Source organism: Mauremys mutica, chromosome 6 (genome assembly GCF_020497125.1).
Source record: "Mauremys mutica isolate MM-2020 ecotype Southern chromosome 6, ASM2049712v1, whole genome shotgun sequence".
In the NCBI taxonomy this organism is placed as follows: domain Eukaryota; kingdom Metazoa; phylum Chordata; order Testudines; family Geoemydidae; genus Mauremys; species Mauremys mutica.
The window spans coordinates 80,808,459-80,831,013 of NC_059077.1; the positions used below are offsets into that span (position 1 = coordinate 80,808,459).

General features: G+C 43.0%; 1 protein-coding gene across 2 annotated transcripts in view; it reads right to left on the reverse strand.

Annotated features, from left to right (window-relative positions):
- Positions 1 to 475: 475 nt before the first annotated feature.
- The window catches only part of SECISBP2 (SECIS binding protein 2), a 47,943-nt gene continuing 25,863 nt past the window's right edge, over positions 476 to 22,555 (reverse strand). For both annotated transcript variants that reach the window (XM_045021979.1, XM_045021978.1), the window contains exons 12-18: positions 17,379 to 17,548; positions 15,566 to 15,704; positions 9,177 to 9,336; positions 5,993 to 6,213; positions 5,175 to 5,329; positions 4,063 to 4,267; positions 476 to 2,184 (exon numbers count right to left, since the gene is read on the reverse strand). In XM_045021979.1, coding sequence (XP_044877914.1) covers positions 2,075 to 2,184; positions 4,063 to 4,267; positions 5,175 to 5,329; positions 5,993 to 6,213; positions 9,177 to 9,336; positions 15,566 to 15,704; positions 17,379 to 17,548 — 1,160 coding nt within the window. In that variant the 3' untranslated portion in view covers positions 476 to 2,074. The remainder of the gene's footprint in view (positions 2,185 to 4,062; positions 4,268 to 5,174; positions 5,330 to 5,992; positions 6,214 to 9,176; positions 9,337 to 15,565; positions 15,705 to 17,378; positions 17,549 to 22,555) is intronic.

Below are 22,555 nucleotides of genomic sequence, written 5' to 3' on the forward strand. Positions count from 1 at the left end.
CATACAGCAATGCAAACTGTTGTGTGAGTACACAGCAACCTCCTACTGGGCCAGAAATGTCTATTGCCAGCCCAAATCATCTTTCAGCACTGGACTCTTTCCCCACTCCCAAAGTCAAGTTAAGGTCAGTTGCAATTATGGAAAAGTAGAAAGATCTCATATCCAGTGATCAACTCAGTGTCGAAGCAGAGCTGCTTTGTATCCTTTTACTGACTTTACTCCCCAGAGCATAAGATTGTGGGTCACACATCAATCAAGTATTAGCTACACTCTAACCACAGGATGCTATAAAATGTCATCAGTTTTATACTTCAAAAATCATTTCAAGGTTGACTTTTGATGTTACCTCTGTTGCTTTTGGCTTACCTGTGACACTCCCCCGGCACCTGATTTTCAGGAGCACTGTGCTCGAGAAGCTGAAATGAAAGTTGCTCTGAGCATTAAGAAGAAGCGCATGGCAGACTACACAGAGGTATTAGTTGCACCTGGGATTTACAACCATTTTATTTTGCACACTGAAATCAGAAATCCTAATTTTCGTTTTCACCCTTATAAAAATCTGAATACTCTACTGCACAGTTTGGCCCTCTCCATTAAGTGTGCCATCTTCATTCTAAAAATATATAAGCACTTATTTATAAAAGAAACCTCCCACAAAGGTGCTCTACCACCACCAGGTACACATCAAGTTTAAAAAAAGTTTCAATATCAAAAGTAAATTAAGCCTGTCTTCAGAAAATTCTTTACATTTGATACACAATTATATACAGTCAGTCTTGGCTCTAACATATTAGATCTTTTCCCTCAAATTAAGACTTCATTATCTGAATCAAAATTCACAACTGTACATAAAAAACAGTAGCAACAAGACTAACACTCTTCTGAAGGGAAGGGCTAAGACCTCACATACTGTGTTTATGCAACCAAGCACATTGCTGTACAATTCTTCCTTATGCAACAAGGGCACACAAATCGCTGCCCTTGGGGCTTGGCTGAGGTAGCTGGACAACAGCTAAAGAAAATGCAGGCAGCAGGTGCATTTTGAAGAAAGCAGTTGCCCTTCCCTGCAGAATTCAGTACCTTTGCTATAGCACTGCATCCTCCAAGCTGTGGTACTCCTAAGGCAAGGAGAACAAATTCTGTAAGAGGAGAAAGGGGGCAGAAACAGGCTGGCCCACCTCTTTCCTGGAAGCATTCCTAACCTCTGCCAGCAAAAGGGCTCTATCTGCATCAGATCTTAAGTGCTCTTCTAGGGCAGGAATCTCCTTTGTGGTCCATTTTAATTTTACCAGCTTCCCCATCTCAGGAATTTTATGACTCATTACCCCGTCCCCCTCCCAGCTGCTGCATGCCCTAAGGGAAGGAAGGGAGATTATACCTGACTTGAAGCTAGAGCTGCTTGAAAATTTCGTTTATTTTTTTTTATTTTGGAAAAGGCTATTTTCCCTCAGAAAATCATTCCAGCACAAAGTTTCCAGTTTTTCCAAGAAAATTTTGATTTTCCATTGGGAAAACAAAAGTGACTGCTCCCACCTGGAAGGTTCTTGTCAATCTCACTTTCTGCCTGCAGGGAAAGTGAAATTAACCAGAGCCTTCCAGGCAGAAGACCAGCAAGGTGAAATATTCTCCCCAAATGAAGGTTTTCAGAATTTGTGTCTCAAACAGATGTTGAGGTTTTGTTTTCTGGCTAGCTCTTCTTGTGGCACCAGACACCAGCAGTAAAACCCTTAAAAACATGGCAGGAATGGGTTTGTTTTAATACATAAGTGGTCCTGGGTTAAAACAACAGTTTCCCCTCCCTTCAAATTAATTCTCTAATACAAAGAATGAAGCAGCAGCAGCTTTAGCAGCCAGTCAAGTACACAGAACCCTGTAAGAATCAGCCAATGTTTCATGCATTCCAGTGCGCATTTTAAGTGAGATCAGAATACTCTTCTTAGCCAACTTTAGACGTTTCCTAGATTACACTTTATTTGCTACACCTCGCAGCTTAGATGGACCACTGCTTTTAGATAATTCAGTATTTACATATCTATGTAAAAAGTAATAAGGCCCAATAAAATATGATCCAGCTTTACTGAGGCTCTTCTAAATTCAAGGTCAGCATTTCAGTAGTTGCAATCTTTTCTAATTCCAAGGCATAAGGGTTATACTCCTCCTCAAGCTTTCTCTTCCAGATTTTGACTATAAAACAAAGAACAAAATATTAGTCTGAAAGTCACTTTAATTTCTCCCAGAGTATCGCACAGGTTTCCCAAGTTTAGTATTCATAGACAACCCTACTTAAGCACTGAAATGCTCAATCTCCCAGTATGAAGGACAACTTGAGAACTGAGGGAGAAATCAGCATGGAAGGGACTCTTAAGCCAACACACTTTGCAGCACTTGCTGGAAGACAGTCCCCCTGGAGAAGTTTCAAATTATCTAACCCTATATTACTTCCCACTTTTTAGGAACTGATACAGACTCATTTGCCTACTGCTGTTTCAAAGTAATGATCTGATGAATAACTTTCTAATGCTATATCATAAGCACATTTTATTTACAGATCCTAATATGGACACTAAAAGTTATACACAAAAAGAGATCATTCCTTCAGTACTGCAAATGCAGTTACCTACAGGGTTGAAGGCCTTCATACCAGGGCCGCCCAGAGGTGGGGGGCAAAGGGGGCAATTTGCCCCGGGCCCCGGGCTCCGCAAGGGCCCCCAAGAGAACAGCGGAGGCTCCCGCCTCCGCCCCTCTCCTGGAGCCTCAGCGCATCAAGCGCCGAGTCTCCGCTGGGGCCCCTGAGCCCCGCCCCGCGCCGCGTGATAAGGCGGCGGGGCTGGGAGCTCCAGGCTGAGCTCAGCTCCCTCCGCTCAGCGTGGAGCTCCCAGCCCTGCCCCCTCACCACGCGGCTCTGAGCGGGACGGAGCTTAGGCCCCGCCGGCCACACGCTGCGGCTGTTCTGCGAGGCGCTGAGATTCTGGGTGAGGAGGGAGCCGGGGGTAAGAGGCTGGGGCCGGGGCAGAGGGGAAGCGGGACCTGCCGCCGAAGCGCAGCCCGGTCTTCAGCGGCGGGGGGCCCCTTCCGTTCCGGGACCCGCCACCGAAGTGCCCCGAAGACCCACGGCGGGAGCCCCCCCCGCCGCCGAATTACCGCCGAAGCGGGACCCGCGTCCTGCTTCGGTGGTAATTTGGCGGCGGGGGGGGGGGGGCGCCCGCCGCGGGTCTTCGGGGCACTTCGGTGGCAGGTCCCGGAACGGAAGAGGCCCCCGCCGCCGAAGACCCCGGGCCCCCAGAATCCTCTGGGCGGCCCTGCTTCATACAGCACAGAAAAAGTTCAGGACAGAAAGAAGAATCTTACACAACTGAAGCTGTAGTAGCAAACTGTCAAACTATTTAACCAGAATTCTGCCAGTCTGCTTGGGCCAACTGGTCTTACAAGAAAGAAGTGCCAGTGGAATTTTAGCCACAAATGGTCAGGAGCTCTGTTACAAACCTTAAATGAAAGAGCAGCATATGCCATCTACCACCAGGTGGACTATTTCAGAAATTACTTAAAGGAAGAGTGCCATCTACGAAGGATACGTTCATCTACATAGCAAAAGCTGTGCACAGGTTAGCCTACCTGAACTAACTTAAACTCAACTAGCATGGATAACTTAGTAGTGAAAACAGCACATCATGGGCTTCAGCGCAGGTAGCATAAGCCCAGCACAGACCCTGAGTACACTTGGCTTGCTAGCCTGCTCTATGCTGACTTCACTGCTATTACTACCTGCACTAGCTGGATTAAATCCAGCGTAAATAGACTAGCCCATGCAAAGCTTTTGCTGTGTAAACAATAAAACTTCATGAAAAACTAGGTTTTCTTTTGATGTCTCCCATCCAAACAGCAACCAGATCTGACTTCAATTCATGAAGTCCGGTAAGGTCACAGGCCAAAGTGATGTGTTTGCCCCTCCTAACCAGACATCCTTAGTCTGCACCGCCTCAGCAAGATTCTGATCAGAGGAGAATTTTAGTACAAAGGAAGGAAAACTGATTGAACACAAAGAATAAACCACTGAACACTCACTGTAATTTGGTACATCCTCATCAGATTCCACATGGGGTGTTTTACCGGTCTCGGACAAGCTCTTCTCTTCATATTGAGTGGTTAAGATTGTGCTGTGTTTTTCACTTCCTCCCCCTTCAGCTGCCTCTTCCTCTAAAGCTGCCACCATATCTTTGTATGCATGCCTGGCTTCCATTGTCAGTTCTACCATTTTGTGAAAGTGGTCCTAACATGGACAAAAAGTAGGAGAGAAGCCAGTGGTAAGAGAACATGAAACACTATTAGGGCTTAAACCATATTTCTCTGTTGAAATGTGTAAAGATGTAGGGTACAGTTTTTGCACCCCTTCTACTCAGAATATTAAATAATCACACGAGCAGGCAAAACAGAATAAACCACGTACTTGGATTTTGTTTAGTAACTGTTTTATCTTGTTTTGGTTAATGATAACAGGGAAATACATCAAGAGACTTTCTGATGCAGTGAGGAACTCAAAGGTACATTTTTAAGCAACATGTGGTTTTAGCCACACATCTGACATGTATAGCTATAGCGTTTGTATAGATTGCTTTGAACTTAATGTGTTATTAATACTATTTTTATTATGTATCAGTTTGAAAATGTAGTCCCTCTCCCCCTTGCAAAGTTTCATTCAAACCAATATTCTACCAGCCAGAAGAGGAAGATTGTTGTAGATTTTCAAGTGTCTCTTTTAATAACATTCAGTATCCCTCTCTATCCCTGGTTGTTCTCCCAATCTGCAACAAGGTTGTTTGAGGGGTGCGGGGGAAGAGATGAGGGAGGGGGGGAGCTGCCACTAGGCTGCTCCCTCCACACAACTCACCAGGTATTTAAAATACCTGTTATCCTTAAGAGCAGATTTGGGTAGAGAAGAGGCAGAGAGTTGGCCAAAAATACTTCTGTGAACAAAGCAAAAAGGAGGAAGGTGCTGTGGAAATAAATGTTAATTCTGTATAACATTATAAAGAAACTGACCTGTCAAGAGTATAAATACAGAAAATGGAGTGAGAGAGAGACTGACTAGCTGCCTCGGAGTCAAGTCTTTATTGTACACAATGCACACAGAATAATACTAATTAAAAGGTATGAACCAGTGTCTTTGTTCAACTCACCTGAGCACCATCATAACTGAAAATTCCCACCACACTGACAGGCACTGCTTTATTCACACAACGTCCTAGAGCTTTGCGATTGAGAGCAAAGACAAATGGGATATTCTGTTCACAGGCACAGTCAATAATGGTATGTAGAGTCTCATCCAACCCACCTGGAACAGACAGAGAACTGAGAATGAGACTATTCAAAAAGTATCATTTATTCAATCCAGTTATAACTAAAAGGCATTATTGCCAGAAGTCCCTTAGTAAAAGCTACAGGTTTAAGATGCTGCATTTAGAAATGCCAGAATGTATATGTTTAAAAAAATATTTACAAATGTGCAGTGCACAGAAACATGACTTGAAGCTGAATAGTGTACTGTAGGATCTGCTCATCTAGAAGGTTAGTCTGACAATTCTCCCTTTAAATCAACATGAATCCCCAGATAACACTGCTATTAAACTCCAAATTTTATTAATTTGAAGAACAAAGATTGGACTGACACACCAGCAGCACTATAAACAGTATAAAACAATGCAGTGTGGCTAAAGATGAAGTATGGCTGTCAAAAAAAAGAAAAAACTTTTAAAAGCTAAGTCACTTCAAGATCAGAGATCAAAGACAATGATCTGAACACTAGTTACTTATAACATTTCAACAATACATCAATGACAAGTTGATAAATCCTCCAACCAGTCATTTGCTTTCCGATTCCTTAGAGTGAACAATCTGATTTACTTTTCAAGGAAGGCACCAATAAATCATCAATATAACAAGTCTGTTGTATTTTCATAAGATAAATGTAGAACTATTTTTTGTAAAAAACATTTACCCTTTGACTGAATCTTTTCACAGTTTGGAGAGATGATGACACATTTCAATTTTTTCAACTTCAGGTGTTTCAAAACTTCTCTGAGCCCCATAACAAGTCTGCGTTTTGTCTTGGCCTTCACTGGGTCTTTCTGATACAAGCGATCTTGGAAACGAACCAGTTCTTTTAGAAGATCTGTCACACAACTATCAACTTCTTTACTAAGTACCTGGCTACAGTAACTGGAAAAAATAATCAGTTGTTTAAGTGTTAAATATTCTGCAATTGCAAACATAACTGCATTCTCTCAAATACATGCTCTACGTACAGGACAATAAAATTTTTTTTCCAGGTTTTTCAGTGCATTAAAAGATACAAGGAGGTTGGTTTGTTTCTTGACACTCCAGCTCCTGTATCAAGTTATACCAAGACATATCAAGATAAAGGACTAGTTTTGCTAATGAGTTTCCCCAAGGTCACGGCCTATTTTCACTCCTAAGAATCAAGAGATCGCAACCACATTGTAGAAGTGCTATTTGATTTCTATAGCACTGTCACTTATAACAAATTGAAATGTCAAAATTGGAGCAAGAGCCAAAGGCAAGGGACAAAGTCAACTGTATCATCATTTTACTTATCTCTGGTCCAGATCATGTCCTTGTGATCTGCCTGTGTGTGCGGGGGAGTTGGGGGGGAATCCACAGAAAGAGCAGATGCATCTCATTCCTCTTGGTACCCAGTGGAAATCAGTGTGGAAAGTTAGGCTATGTCTACAGTAGAGACCTTAGAGCAGCACAGCTGTACATGGGGACTGTAAGGTCTCCCATGTAGCTCTCTATGGCAACAAGAGAGAGCTTTCACGTCAGCATAATTAAACCAGCCCCACGAGCAGTGGCAGCTATGTTCGCAGCAGAATCTCTCTCACTGACACAGTGCAGTCCACACTGGAGCGTCTTTCGTTGCAAGTTATGTTGGTTGGGGGAATGGAGGGGGAGTGTGTTTTTCCACACCCTGAGCGACAAAATTTTATTGACAGAAGTGCTAGTGTAGACATAGCCTGAGATAGCTGCACTGAAGTTTCCCCCAGACCTCCTCAACACTGGTAACCACTCTAAAAAAGGGTTTGGGGGACAGCTGTAGTGAAGGGAACCCCTGGCACCATGGAGCTAGGCTACCAGAAAGTGGTGGGATAAGTGGCTACAGATTCATAGGGCCTTTGTATGGATGGCCCTGTATCCCCACAGATCCAAGATCCACCCAGATCTCAGCACTCTGCAAGTCAGACCCTTGCTTTCTTGCTCTGGAGGTATACTGGAACCCACTAATTATCCCCACACCAGAAGAATGCAGGGGTAATCCACAAGGGGAACCAAAAAGAGTTCCTTGCCCTTCCCTCCCATGAAGGGTGAGATCTGGTCCCCTATTTCTAACCAATACTAACCTTACAACTGAAACTAGGTTTCATATTGGTTAGTCTTACATTTCAGTGGGATTTTTTTTTTTTTTTTTGGTAAAAGAACTTTATCTACCATTTCAGATTTACCTCAGTAACAGTTTAATGGACAAGCCCATTAAAACAATTCAGTGAAAATCCAAAACAATGTAATCTAGATGTAGAAAAGAATCCTCCACCCTGAATACCAAGCAATAGAAGACCTCTTTGGTTAAGTAGCCCTGAGCATATCCAGACCTATCTGCCATTTCAGTGAAATAATGTTGGGTTGCTGTGGACCCAAGAAATTTGTTCACTTAAAAAAAAAAAAAAAAAAAAAAAAGGGCAATTTAAAGTCACTTTTTTTTACATTAACTAAATCTTGAAGCATAAAAAGGCTGTGGTGCCTTTTTGAAGAATGAAGATGAAAACAACACTTACTAAACAGTTATGTCAATGGCAGAGTTTCATTTTTCCTATAGTGGATCTTTGACCTGCTGTTCAAACACAATAACCAAAGTTTCTCGTTAAAAGGAAACATGCACACACAACTGCTCTCATAACATCTGAAGTGTTTGTACAAAAGGGCAACTAACTTGTCCCCTTGATTTCTCGATGCGACACAAACATGTCATCTTGCTAATCACATTCCCCTTTGTACCTCTCTATCATTTTGTCTGGCAGCAGAAAACAAAGAAATATTCTAACCATAAGAGTGTTTTCAGAAAGGTGAAAGAGCCCTAACACTCACTCTCTCTCTGTACAGTAAAAGCTTTATCTGGCATGTTGGGGGAATGGAGGGTGCTGGTAAGTGCTAAGAGGGAGGGAGTTTGGGTGTGGGAGGGAGTGCGGGGCTGGGGCACGGGCTCTGGGAGGGAGTCTGGGTGCAGGAGAGGGTGTGGGGCTGGGGAGGGGTTTCGGGGTGCCCAATCTCAGGGGGGTTACCTCGGGCAGCTCCCTGCAAGCAGTGACCTGTCCTGGCTGCTACTAGGCAGAGGCCCAGTAGGAGGCTCTGCACGGTGCCCTCGCTCCGCCCCAAGTGCTGGCTCCGCAGCTCACATTGACCGGGAACCGCCTAGGAGCAGCAGGGACAGGTCGCCGCTTGTGGGGAGCCGCCTGAGGTGTCACCCAGATCCAGCACCCCAAAATCCTCCTGTGCCCCAACTCCCTGCCCTGAGCCCCCTGCCACACCCAAACTCCCTCCCGTGCCCCAACCCCGCACCCCCTCCCACACGCCGAACCCTCTGTGGCCATTCCTCTGCCTAGGAGCAGCAGGGACATGTCACCTGTTCCAGGGAACCATGAGAGCCAGTTAGGGCCCCGCACCAAGCCGACTATAAACTGGACTTTCTATGAAGATTAGAAATGCCGGTTTAGAGAGCTTTCTGGTACCGGGTCAGATAACACAGCTTTTCCTGTATTATGTAACTATGTGATTTATTCCACATTATAAAGCAAGGTTTTTATGTTTCTAAGAGTATCTGCTCCTCCTTCCTTTTGTGGTCACTAAACCTATTATCCTCCTCTTCTCTGGTGATCTTGGATCTGCCTTCCTAGTCTGACTGACATATTAGTACTGCACTTGCTGCTTACTGGGATGTCACATATTAGGTGCTAACCTGCAGTGGAGTTGAAAATAAGAATTCAGAGTTGTGAGTTTTAAATTCAGTTAGCATTTCACAGAACGTTACTGACGTAACTTACCTTATTCAAGCAACGTCCTGCCTGTGGTACCGTGGTACAAAGGAAGTGCCAATACTAAAAAATACTTACTCTCTAAATCTCCTGCTATGAATTTTTGGAAGGCTGGAGTTTAGTGGTGTTAGACTGGAGGAACTTTCCACAGAATCCTTGAGGTCTTTACATTCCAGAAACTCTTCTGAACTTCTCTGAGCCACAGAAACTGAGGTTATGGGAACATCTTCTGCTACGTCTAAGCATAAAGAAATAAACGGTTGTCTGTGTGTTATAAAAGACACATGAAAAATTTAACTGATCTGTAAGTGAGAATGTAACTCAAGGACTCTCCTACACAGAAAGAAGATAGGTAGTTCCTACCAGCCCTGCTTTTACCTGTTTCAGAGTTATTAGGATCATTTCTAGTACTGAAGTGAACGACCCAGCAAGAAGTATTAAAATATGACCAGGGTTCTTTAGAATCTTTTCCCTATAGATTCAGCTCTTTCAATTTTAGACAGGTTTGACTAGAAAACAGGAAGCAGCATTAGATAAAAATTCACTGCCCAAAAACTTTGTTAATGCAGAGTTATGGCTGGCAGTTCCTTGAAAACCAGGAAAGGAAATACAGAGTTATGGTACACACCAATCTTTTCCCAACACTTTAAGTCTGCCCACTGGACCTGCAAGATGCAATATAATGTAAGTCACGGCTGCCCTATGATAAACAGATATGAGGAATGACTAAGTTAGTGTGCCACTTTACATGGTGTGGTGTCCCCCACAGAATTGTATTCACATTCATCTGTATGTACTCTCAACTGCCCTTCACTGTGTTAGGGACAGCTGAATTTACAGTGCAGAGATTACTTGCCGCAGATTGCCACATTTCACACTGTAATGAGGAGAATCCATCTGCTTTCTGGGCTAAGTTATGTCAGTTGTGCAAGTAAAGGAGCACAACAGTCTATCCTTGCCAAGGGGATTTGTAGCAGTCTGCTAGAAGCATGACAGTGCACTACAGAGCAGAGGTAAGTGCAAGTAATAATCCAGAGGAAATCTACAGGACAAGGTTTAAGGAGGTGGTGACACCTGGCATTTCATCTGCTTGGAAAGAGCAGATGAAATGGTTGAGTATACACTGGGTATAGCCAACTGCTGTTCATTATGCCAACCTAAATGTGACCACCATTCTCGGTTTCTCCTATCATACTCATGCTGTCCCCCCACAGTGCTCCATATCATCAGCAAAGATAGACTGCTACGGCATCTCTCAGGCGTTGCATAGGGCATCACTCAAAGAGAACAGCTAAGGTTGAAGGGCAGTGCAGGGCTGGTATGTACTTTAATTTTGTATTTCCTGGTTTTAAGAAGTTTAAGTTCAGCTGTATTAGACATTCTGGAAGGGTATGAGACACTGTCAACCAACCTTAACCCTCCACTAAAGTTTTTGAGCACTGACTTTCACTTGTTTGAGGTGGTGATGGTCACAGTGAAGGGGGCACAAGGCGGCTTCCTGGGAACACCTTGCTTCCACCTCTCCCCTACTCTTGTTCCTTCCATCCACCCAATAGGACTGCAGACACCATGGGGAAGAAGGAGGGTGGTAACTGACAGGTTGTGAGAAGCACATCTACCAGCTGGAGTAAGCAGGGTGGAGTGTAGGACAAGCCCAGAACTTGTATTCCACTTCAGTGACTGGGGAAGTGGCTTTGCATAACTCCTTATTATAAGAGGATTGCAGAGGTGTGAAGAGGTTAATTCATCTCAATGTAATGTTCTCAGATGAATCAGAACACTCCATGGACATGAATACAGTCTGATAACTCTGAGAAGTATGAATTAACCTATTCATCTTAATGGGTGTTATCCTCCCACACTATTCCAAAATCTACCCCAGCCCCTGCTGAAGTACACCAAGACACTCTCACTATGCTAATGAGCGTTCAAGCTCTTCATTGGGTAACTGTACTGAGAACCCCTTGACAAAATAATTTCAACTTGCACCACTATCTCCATCCCTGACCCTACTGTGGGATTAGTAATATTATGGATGGTAGTGCCACCACAGTTAAGGTTACACAGAATTTCCATTCTAACAGTTGTAAAAAAGATCTACACATATTTGGGTTAGGGTATCATTTTTAAAAAGTAAATAGTTTGTGCACTACTCAATTTTTCTATAGCAATTTACAGGGAAAAAATACAATTTGAGATTTGCTGTGACTGTTTTGAAGAGGACATGACTAAAATTTTTCTAATGTCTGACATTCTTTTAGATCCCTTTTTCTAGATCACCTGATCACACATGACTAAGAAATGAAATTGATAAACATGATCCTTGTTTGGCAGAGATGGGATTAATTATTGTCAGTTGAAATTTGTGGTGTTAAATTTTCATGATAAATAAAAAAATACTCTTGACTGATGCCAGCATCATGGTTTTACATTAGAAAATGTAAATGTTAGCCATATTTTAATTGTTGGTGTTTCTATTACAGGTTCACTTTCTAATGCTCAGCAACCACTTTGATCACTCTGACACGGATGAGAGTTGCAGCTACTCTTTTTTTTTTGGCTCACGCTCAGGCTATTGTTACGAGAGAACTTGGCTGTGGTTATGTCAAGTCCTTTTGTGCACTTAGCCACCATTACCTGCAAGCAAGACCACCACAAAGTCAGGAATAACTTGAGCTTTGCATAAGCATGTGAAATAGCTGCAGTGGCAGCATTGCTAATAAGGACAGACTAAGTGACAGATTCACGAGAATGGGAGGAAGTGTGGATAACTGACCTTGGACCTGTGTGTCTATGACTATGAATTTCTTGCTATTATGACTAGGAGTTGTTTTGGTGACAAATAGAATTCTGCGTTTTTTTCCTGATGCTAGGAAAATTGTTAGCCCACTAGGGGTTACTACAAGTTACGTCCTTTGTTTTGAGCAACCTAAAAAAGGTTATAGTGTGTATTTGGAGAAGTTCAGAGAGGATGTCTACAAGCTAGGAGTCTGACAAACTCCCCAGTGACTAGGAGGAAGGCTGGCCACCAGAAACCTGCTGCTGACCATTCATCACCATCTCACATTTTGGATAACTAGGTCTGGATTGCTCTAGACTATTGCTATTTTAGATGTGCACTTCAGGCTCAAAAAAGAGAAGAAGATCTTTGAGTGAAAGCACTCATGTGTACCAAGCATTTATCGGACAGAAGAGGTGGGTCTCCCATTGATTTATTTCCTGGGACCACCTGTGAATCGAAGATTAGTTACCACAGTTTTGGGTTCAGAAACCCCTGGGTAACACTATGGCTACACTTACACTGCTGCAGCACTTAAGTATAGCCACTCATTACAGCAACAGGAGGGGTTCTTCAATTGCTATAGTTAATCCAGCTCCCTGAAGTCAGGTCTATACTACACACTTACTTCAGTATGACTGTTACTCGGAGGCGTGAAAAATCCACTCCTGAGCAACGTAGTTATACCAACTGTAACCTCCTGCATAGACAGCGCTATCTTAGTGGGAGAGCTTTTCCCACTGACATCGCTACCACCTCTCATGGAGGTAGAGTAACTAATCTGATGGGAGAGCTCTCTCCAGTCGGCTTAGAGTGTCTTCATCAAAGCACTGCAGCTGCGCCAATGCAGCGTTTGTAGCGTAGACCTTCCCTGAGAGACAGTAGCTAAGAAAATGGAATAATTCTTCTGTCGACCTAGCATTGTCTAGAACAGCTTAACTATGTTGATCAGAGATGTGAAAATCCACATCCCTGAACAATATATTTGGGTTAACTTAACTTTTTAGTGTAGACCAGGCCTCAACTCCATTGTTCATGGAATGGGTGAGGAGCATATGGCATGATTACATTAGTAAACAGTAGCCTTGGGGTAGAGTCTTCCGTCTTCCTTCTTGTTAGTACTATTTTCCATGATAATACGTCTAAGGTAAAATATAAGTATGCACATGGATTTTAAAATAGTTTGAAATATAGATCTTAAACTATAAGCTTTGCTCTCAGGGTAAAATTTCTAAAAGGACCTTGGCCAAGAGCAGACAGTCAGCAACTAATGTGCACACCAAATCAAGAGACTGCCAAAGGCAGGACTCAAACTTTAACACATGGGTACTACTCAGGTTCAGTGGCCACATCACCATGAGCCACCCACTTACTATGATAACAGGGAGCTTGGAAAGCCTTTGGCTTCAGAGTGCTTCCTGCTGCACATGAGCAAATGACTTTCTGTGGCTTGTCAATGTGGTGTGTGCAACATTGTAGATCAGTTTTTAGTCTGTATAACTTAAAACATTGGTTTCCCAAAGCAACAGTGGTGCCAAACACTTGAGATCACCTGCTTAGGATGGATAGCAGAGCCATAGTGAGAGCCTCAGGTGCATGCAAAAAAAAAGTTGTAAGCACCATACAATTTTGATGTCAGATGATTTTAGGGGGGCTGTACTTCTGGAAACAGTTGCTCAAACGATCTTTAAACTGGAAAATTAACCCTACCTCAGGCCTCCACTGGTCACAGCAATTTCCAAAACAATTCAAGCAAGCAAGTGGATTTTGGAGCACTTGGAAAACTGGCTGTTAAACAGTTAAATTGTTTCACTCTTCATTATAATTGATAAAAAATGCAATTACAAATGCAGGGGAAGTTTAATTCTATTTTCATATGTTAAGATTTTCAGAGAAAACCTGCCTTGTCAAGAGAAAATCTTGAATAATTGAAGTATTTAGTTCAAATTTGAAGTCTCATAATGTATATTCATAACATATACTGCATCATTCTGTACAGATTTAATTGGGAATAATGGAATACAGTGAAGACAGGGAAATTTAGCTGATATATAAAAACCCTCAGTAACAATATGATTTATTAGCCTGTGGGGAGCAGTTTCCTTTTGGAAATGGTGGAAGTGGAAGCCCCACGGAATACCCCAGACTAGACAAAACAGTTAGTGATCTATATTGGCAGAGAAACACATCAGATGACCTAAGAGAGAGAGAGAGAGAGAGAGATTCTCTAGAGACGTAGATGCAAGCTAGGTAACACTTCCCTTGGAGACTCCTACTATGCGACAATTTGGGCAATGTACAATTTACAAATTCTGTTTGATATTGGAGATTCTGCATGCCTATATCAAAACTTTCGACTTCATTTTCAATGTGGGGCTTGTTTGCCTTCTCTGCTATCTTTTGCCTCCATACTGAGCTAAAACTCACAGGAACTGACAGAAGAAATTCTTGCACCTGACACAAGGATAACACTGGAGGGTTGTTAAACGTTGCTGATCATGTGCAAGCGTGTGCGCGCGCATGCGAGCAAGAGATCATTTCCCGGGGACTTTGTTTACTTGACAAGGCAGATGGGTGGGGGTGAGAAGAGGGAAGAGGGAGGAAGAAAAGGGAAGGCCAGGGCAGGGATACCTGACACAAAGGACTGAAGTTTATGAAAGGGTCACTCACCAGCCATTTTAGAGGACGCTTGTGCAAGACAGCAGACGAGCACTGTATGTGGGGGTTACAGAAAGGGGGAGAAGAGACCAGAAGTAGAAAGCTGTTTTGCTCCTGCAGCCAGACTCCACGATTCAGAGAAGTCATGGGCTGCAGGAAGTGGATCCTTAACAGTGTAGAGGCCTCTGAAGCATATTTTGGGCTTAGGTCAGAATGGTGAGGAAACTGAGCAGGAAAGTGTGTGTAGATATTTTATTGTTTTTTCTACAGCTGCATGTTTCTTGTACTAGCTAAAGTATAATGACTGGAACCCTTACAAAGTCTGTAATCCGAAGAAGTGAAGTATAAATCCAGAGTGCCCACAAGGCCGGAGTTCTGGGAAAGGGTAAGTTTAAGCTTCTAGGGCATCTGGGGGGTGTCAATGCTAGTCCTGCGCTTTGGCCCCCAGGAAGGCAGGACCCCATTTAAATGAACTGGTAACAGACAGAGCCAGTGCACATAAGTGTGCCAGAGGGGTCAAGAAAAGACACAATGCTGCAGCTTACTCACACCAACGGAAGCTTAAGAGCATAAGTGTGGTAAGATCCAAACAGCAGCATGGTGAGCATCCAGGAGGAGCTTTACCACGGCTGTGACACAGTTACAAATACAGTAAATCCAACATGTGTAGAAAGGAGGCAACAATAATTAGACTCGCAATTATCCAGCAGCACAGACACAGGGTATCAGCTCTAACAGTTGGGCTGGAACTTCACTCTGCAAAAAAAACCTTTTAGAAAATCCCCAGTGGAGGCCTGAGCTCTATACTAATCTTCATTTCACAAGTCTTGTGTACAAGTTTTTTAAAGCAGCAAGTGCAATTACACCCACACCGCCACCTACACGTTGTATTGTCTACTCATCAGAAAGTACCACAGCAGTGTGACATTGCTAGTGTTGTATCCAGTTAGCTAGCTCTTTAAAAAAAAAAATTAAAAAGCCTCCCCCACACCAATAAAAAAAAAAAAAGACATTCGGCATCAGGAAATACCTGTTTTGGTATCCTGAGTAAGTGTCTGATCTTCAGTTGTGGATTCTTCACACTGATGAACAGTATCTCCATCATCTTTTGGAATCGTTGTCTGTTCTAACAGGTGCTGTTTTCGCTGTTCTCTCTCTTTCAAAATAATCTTAAAAATTAAACAGTTCTGTGTCAGGCAGGCACCAATACAATCAAGTTTTAACAACAAGACCAATTACAAACACTAACTCCACCATGTCACTAAGGTTTGAGTTTCATTGTAGGTGTATCCCCTCACTCCAGGTTCAGGCAGCCTAATGTCAGAGTAAGTGTAAAGACTCAAGGCAAAAGCCATATATGCCCTAGCCTGCCTCTGTATCAAAAGGCGAAAAGATGAATTCTCTGCCCCTACATTAACATTGATGTTTTCTAATGGCTACCATCATAACTGGAAGAGAAACTTCTGGTGGCCAACTACCAGGACAGAGAAAAGCTGAAGGGTAGTGACGACTTAGAGCAAAAAGTTGGCCCAAAACAAAGGGGCAGATAAAAGCACTGAAGTATGAACATAAAATGTGAGAGTAACCCAATTTCATACACACTTAAGGTACTTAGTAGGATGTGAGGGAGTAAAGCCTCAATCCAGCAATGTAAAATCCAGTCAGTCTGTAGTACATCAGTGTTCCTCAACTGCGGGGGTGAGGTGGGGGGAGGGAGGGAAAAGAGACAAATCTGAGGGGTACAGAGAAGATGAAAGGAAAGGAGAGTGGTGGTACAGGGTAATAAAGGGGAGTATTGGGGATGAGGAAAGCTGTGTAACACTGGAGCCAGTCTGACAACACATTCCAAGTGTGCTGCTACAGCTAGAGCAGTGGACAGCTTCTCGAAATCAGTCATCCTCCCCTGTATTTGCAACAGCCCCCAGAGTAGCTTGCTATGCAGCAGGTAACATGTATGGGGCTACTGGCTCAGTTGACTGGTCCAAGCTTTGTGACCACTTACACCACAGGGCCCAGTTACCAGAGGGGAAAAACAAGTCTGTATTAGAGGGGGAAAAACAAGAAAAAGCAAAACCAGACACTTTTATTACAATGGCTCCTAAATGTGCTAAACACTGTACAGCAGAAACAAAAACAACCCCCTCCCTCCCCCCCAAAAAAATTGTTTATCCGTTTCAGGCTGGGAACAAAGGGTGGTGATGTCCAAGGCAGCACGTGGCACACTGCTTGTTAGCTATAGTTTTTATATTGTACAATTTTCAGGTGCACTTCAGCAGTGCAGAATTGTTTTTCAACCATCCTAACTGGCTCCATGAGGATCTCCTTGGACTAAGTAATCTCAGGGTTGAACTAATGCTATGCCACTGGCCCCAGTATAAAAGGGATGCCCAAGAGGTATGGGAAGGGGCCCGGATGCCCTTATATTTTCAGCTTCCATAAAAGCTCCATGGGCAACCAGGCAGAGATTAGAGAATCTTTCAGGCTGTTATAATTTACGCTAGGGATCAGACCATCGCGCCCAAACCTGCACTGAGCACAGCCTGGCTAAACTACAGAGCTTGGTATTTAATGTTTCCCCATCCCAAAGATTTGAGCACCTTTGCATACATACAGTCCTTGTGCTATGAAGTGGCTTGAGTTTGGATTAGAGAATGCTGATTTGGAACACTGAATAATATATTTAGCTTGATCATATACAAGAACTTTTTAAAAAAAAAATCAAGGATATCTAAAATTGAATTTGTAGCAAGGCTAAAATCCAGATTAATACATTTAACAGATGATGGTGATATGGTTAAAGAGAACAGTAGAGCTATTTAATAAAAGGTAATAAATTGGAGCACCTTTTTAAGAGATGTTGGTTTCTTTGCTTTGGGGACTTCTCTCTGCTTTCCTTTCTTTATCAAAGGAGCACTGGAGTCCAATGGATTATGTGGTGTCTTCCCTTGATTTAATTGTTGATTTTTTGTTACTGTTGTAGGTTCTTTTGAAAGCAATGGTATGGCACCGCCAACTGAGATAAGAGAGTTTTCATCAGACAGCTGTAACTCAGTGTTAACATCTGAACAAAATCTAAGGCAAATTTAGTGTTTGGCTGTCATTAGTGTAAATGCAACAGGTCCTATATCATATAAAGAGACTTTTTATGCAATTTATGAGTCGAGGGGGAAGAGAGAGGAGCTTTAGTCTGTCTCAGCTCCTTCCCCCAAAAAATATTACCTCACCCATCTCTATTATACTATCAGCTTAATTAGCTCTGATCTCTCAATCTCAAAAATATGGAGAAGAAATTAAGCTAAATATTGCAATGCAGGCTACATTCAATATCATGCCAATCCAATTTGAGAAATTTTAAGAAACCTAAGTTCTACTTAGACTTGCTATTTGGGATTTCATCCTCTCCACCTCCACAAACAGATTCTATGGTAGCTTCAAGGATGTGCTAGAGCTTCTAGAATTATTTGTAGTGAATAAGTTAAATGTGTCTAACCTCCTCCACCCTTCGTATTTGTGAATTGCTTGCAAGCCAACACCACCCAATTTCTATTAGAGTATAATAAATGAATAAATGAGATATCTAAGGTACTTATAAGGCTCCCATCATCATATGTCAGCACTTCACAATCCTTAATGTATTTATCCTCACAATGCTCCCATGAGGTAGGGAAGAATTATCCCCATTACAAATGGGGAACTGAGGCACAGAGACAGTACGCGACTTGCCCAAGGTCACACAGGAAGTCTGTGGTAGAGCACAGACTGCACCTGGATCTCCCAAATCCCAAGCTAGCACACTAACTACACTAATCATTAGACCATCTTTCCTCTAACATACTCCCAATAAGAATTTCTAGCTGCATCAAGTCTCTGAAACTTTCAGGATCTGCACAGAAATCATTTTACCTTAATACTTCAATGAATAAGACATCAGAAGTAACAGCAGAGTGAACTTGCTATATTTGTTCCTGAAAATATTGCAAGTCACTTTTTGTATCTCTCTACTTAGAGCTTTCAAGGGAATTTACATAGTATCTTCCTAATATCAAGCAAGTTACTCAGAGCTGATTAGCTACTGTGCACTCAGATTTAAAGCTGATACAAGACAGCTTCTCTTCCCTTCGGAGAGAAGGCTTTGGATTCTTTGACCATGGGATGGTGTTCCAAGGAGGAGGAGAGATAGGCAGAGACGGGCTCCACCTAACAAAGAGAGGGAAGAGCATCTTCACAAGCAGGCTTGCTAACCTAGTGAGGAGGGCTTTAAATTAGGTTCACTGGGGGAAGGAGACCAAAGCCCTGAAGTAAGTGGGGAATGGGATACTGGGAGGAAGCATGAGCAGGAGAGCCCAAGAGGGGAGTACTACTGCCTCTTACTGAGAAAGCGGGACAATCAGCGACTTATCTTAAGTGCCTATACACAAATGCAAGAAGCCTGGGAAACAAGCAAAGTGAACTGGAAGTCATGGCAGAGTCAAGGAACTATGATGTGATTGGAATAACAGAGACTTGGTGGGATAACTCACATGACAGGATATAAACTGTTCAGGAAGTACAGGCAGGGCAGAAAAGGTGGGGGAGTTGCATTGTATGTAAGAGAGCAGTATGACTGCTCAGAGCTCTGGTATGGAACTGCAGAAAAACCTGAGAGTCTCTGGATTAAGTTTAGAAGCGTGAGCAACAAGGGTGATGTCATGGTGGGAGTCTGCTATAGACCACCAGACCAGAGGGATAGAGGTGGACCAGGTTTTCTTCCAGCAACTAACAAATTACTAGATCACAGGCCCTGGTTCTCATGGGAGACTTCAATCACCCTGATATCTGCTGGGAGAGCAATACAGCAGTGCACCGACAATCCAGGAAGTTTTTGGAATGTGTAGGGGACAATTTCCTGGTGCAAGTGCTGGAGGAACCAACTCGGGGCAGAGCTCTTCTTGACCTGCTGCTCACAATCCAGGAAGAATTAGTAGGGGAAGCAAAAGTGGATGGGAACCTGGGAGGCAGTGACCATGAGATGGTCGAGTTCAGGATCCTGACACAAGGAAGAAAGAAAAGCAGCAGAATACAGACCTTGGACTTCAGAAAAAGCAGACTTTGACTCCCTCAGGGAACTGATGGATAGAATCCCCTGGGAGAACAACTTGAGGGGGGAAGGAGTCCAGGATAGCTGGCTGTGTTTTAAAGAATCCTTATTGAGGTTGCAGGAACAAACCATCCCGATGTGTAGAAAGAATAGTAAATATGGCAGGTGACCAGCTTGGCTTAACAGTGAAATCCTTGCTGATCTTAAACACAAAAAAGAAGCTTACAAGAAGTGGACCAAATGACCAGGGAGGAGTCAAATCACACTTGGAGTTGCAGCTAGCAAGGGATGTTAAGAGTAACAAGGGTTTCTTCAGGTATGTTAGCAACAAGAAGAAAGTCAATGAAAGGGTGGGCCCATTACTGAATGAGGGAGGCAACCTAGTGACAGAGGATGTGGAAAAAGCTAATGTACTCAACGCCTTTTTTTGCCTCTGTCTTCACAAACAATGTCAGCTCCCAGACTGCTGCACTGGGCAGCACAGCATGAGGAAGAGGTGACCAGCCCTCTGTGGAGAAAGAAGTGGTTCAGGACTATTTAGAAAAGCTGGACAAGCACAAGTCCATAGGGCCGGATACGCTGCATCTGAGGGTGCTAAAGGAGTTGGCGGATGTGACTGCAGAGCCATTGGCCATTATCTTTGAAAACTGATGGCGATCGGCGGAGGTCCCGGATGACTGAAAAAAGGCTAATGTAGTGCTCATCTTTAAAAAAGGGAAGGAGGAGGATCTGGTGAACTACAGGCCAGTCAGCCTCACCTCAGTCCCTGGAAAAATCATGGAGAAGGTCCTCAAGGAATCAATTCTGAAGCACTTAGAGGAAAGGAAAATGATCAGGAACAGTCAGCATGGATTCACCAAGGACAAGTCATGCCTGACTAACCTAATTTCCTTATATGACAAGATAAGTAGGTCTGTGGATGAGGGGAAAGCAGTGGATGTATTATTCCTTGACTTTAGCAAAGCTTTTAATATGGTCTCCCACAGTATTCTTGCCAGCAAGTTAAAGAAGTCTGGGCTGGATGAATGGACTATAAGGTGGATAGGAAGCTGGCTAGATCGTTGGGCTCAACGGGCAGTGATCAGTGGCTCCATGTCTAGTTGGCAGCCGGTATCAAGTGGATTGCCCCAAGGGTCGTCCTGGGGCCAGTTTTGTTCAATATCTTCATTAATGATCTGGAGGATGGCATGGACTGCACCCTCAGCAAGTTTGCAGATGACACTAAACTGGGAGGAGTGGTACTTATGCTGGAGAGTAGGGAAAGGATACAGAAGGACCTAGGCAAATTAGAGGATTCAGCCAAAAGAAATCTGATGAGGTTCAACAAGGACAAGTGCAGAGTCCTGCACTTAGGACGGAAGAATCCCATGCACTGCTCTAGACTAGAGACTGAATGGCTACGCAGCAGTTCTGCAGAAAATGACCTAGGGGTTTCAGTGGACGAGAAGCAGGATATGAGTCAACAGTGTGCCCTTGTTGCCAAGAAGGCTAACAGCACTTTGGGCTGTATAAGCAGGAGCATTGCCAGCAGATCAAGGGATGTGATCATTCCCCTCTATTCGACATTGGTGAAGCCCATCTGGAGTAGTGTGTCCAGTTTTGGGCCCCACACCACAAAAAGGATGTGGAAAGAGTCCAGCGGAGGGCAACAAAAATGATTAGGGGGCTGGAACACATGACTTATGAGGAGAGGCTGAGATTGTTTAGTCTGCAGAAGAGAAGAAGGGGGGGGGGAATTCAACTACCTGAAAGGGGTTCCAAAGAGGATGGATATAGACTGTTCTCAGTGACAGCAGATGACAGAACAAGGAGTAATGGTCTCAAGTTGCAGTGGGGGTGGTTTAGGTTGGATATTAGGAAAAACTTTTTCACTAGGAGGGTGGTGAAGCACTGGAATGGGTCACCTAGGGAGGTGGTGGAATCTCCTTCCTTACAGGTTTTTAAGGTCAGGTCTTGACAAAGCCCTGGTTGGGATGATTTAGTTGGGGACTGGTCCTGTTTTGAGCAGGGGGTTGGACTAGATGACCTCCTGAGGTCTCTTCCAACCCTGATATTCTATGATTCAGGCTAGACTTAGTAAATGAGAACACAGCCGAGAACACAGCCAAGGAAGTTCTTCAATATAAAGGTGTGTGTAGGTAGAGCTAAAGGTTATGTGCTGCTTCAGAACCAAGAATATGCATAAAATCCTGAAGCTCAAATACGTCTGTCACAAACTATGCATATCACCTGTGTATTCACAGCCTGGAGAAAAATAATTAAGAAGTTACTCAGTGTTGTATATTTATTTGCATTTTTGAAGGCAAATGCAAAAAAAAAAAAAGGGCTCAGTACTGTTGTCATTTGTATATGGTTATAGAATTTTGACAAGTAGCCCTTAGAGTCAAACATTTTCCCTTCATACATTAATAAATCCAAGTGTATGTGTCTTACCCTCTAACGGTTAACAGATATAATAAAAATAAGGATATTGCTCAATTTAAGTACTCAAGAACCAATCTTATGATCTGCCTTACATCATAGTTTATTACTATTTGTTGTTTCTAGGACCAATTAACACCTTTAATAAGCTCTGAAGCTGTCAAACAAGTCAGTAATTTAACATAGTTAAAATGTAATCTCCTTCCAGTTCTATAAGATGACAAATGTCCTTGTATATAAAACATCCTTTATAAAATTTAAAGTTGTTTAATTACTATGACTGAGTCACTCTCCCACTTTCACCATACTCTGAAAATGAAGTATAAGGTAGAAAGGCAATAATGTGGATAAACGCTATCTTTGTCACACTACTAAATTTCTGTGACTTTTCCTATTCTCTTTACTTCTTTGCAGCTATATCAGCTATTAGCATAAAGGTATTTCACAACCTACAAGCCAGACTCAAATTTTGGCTCAGGCTCAAGTGATTTATTGTGAGCACTTGAGTCTCAAAAAGTTCTT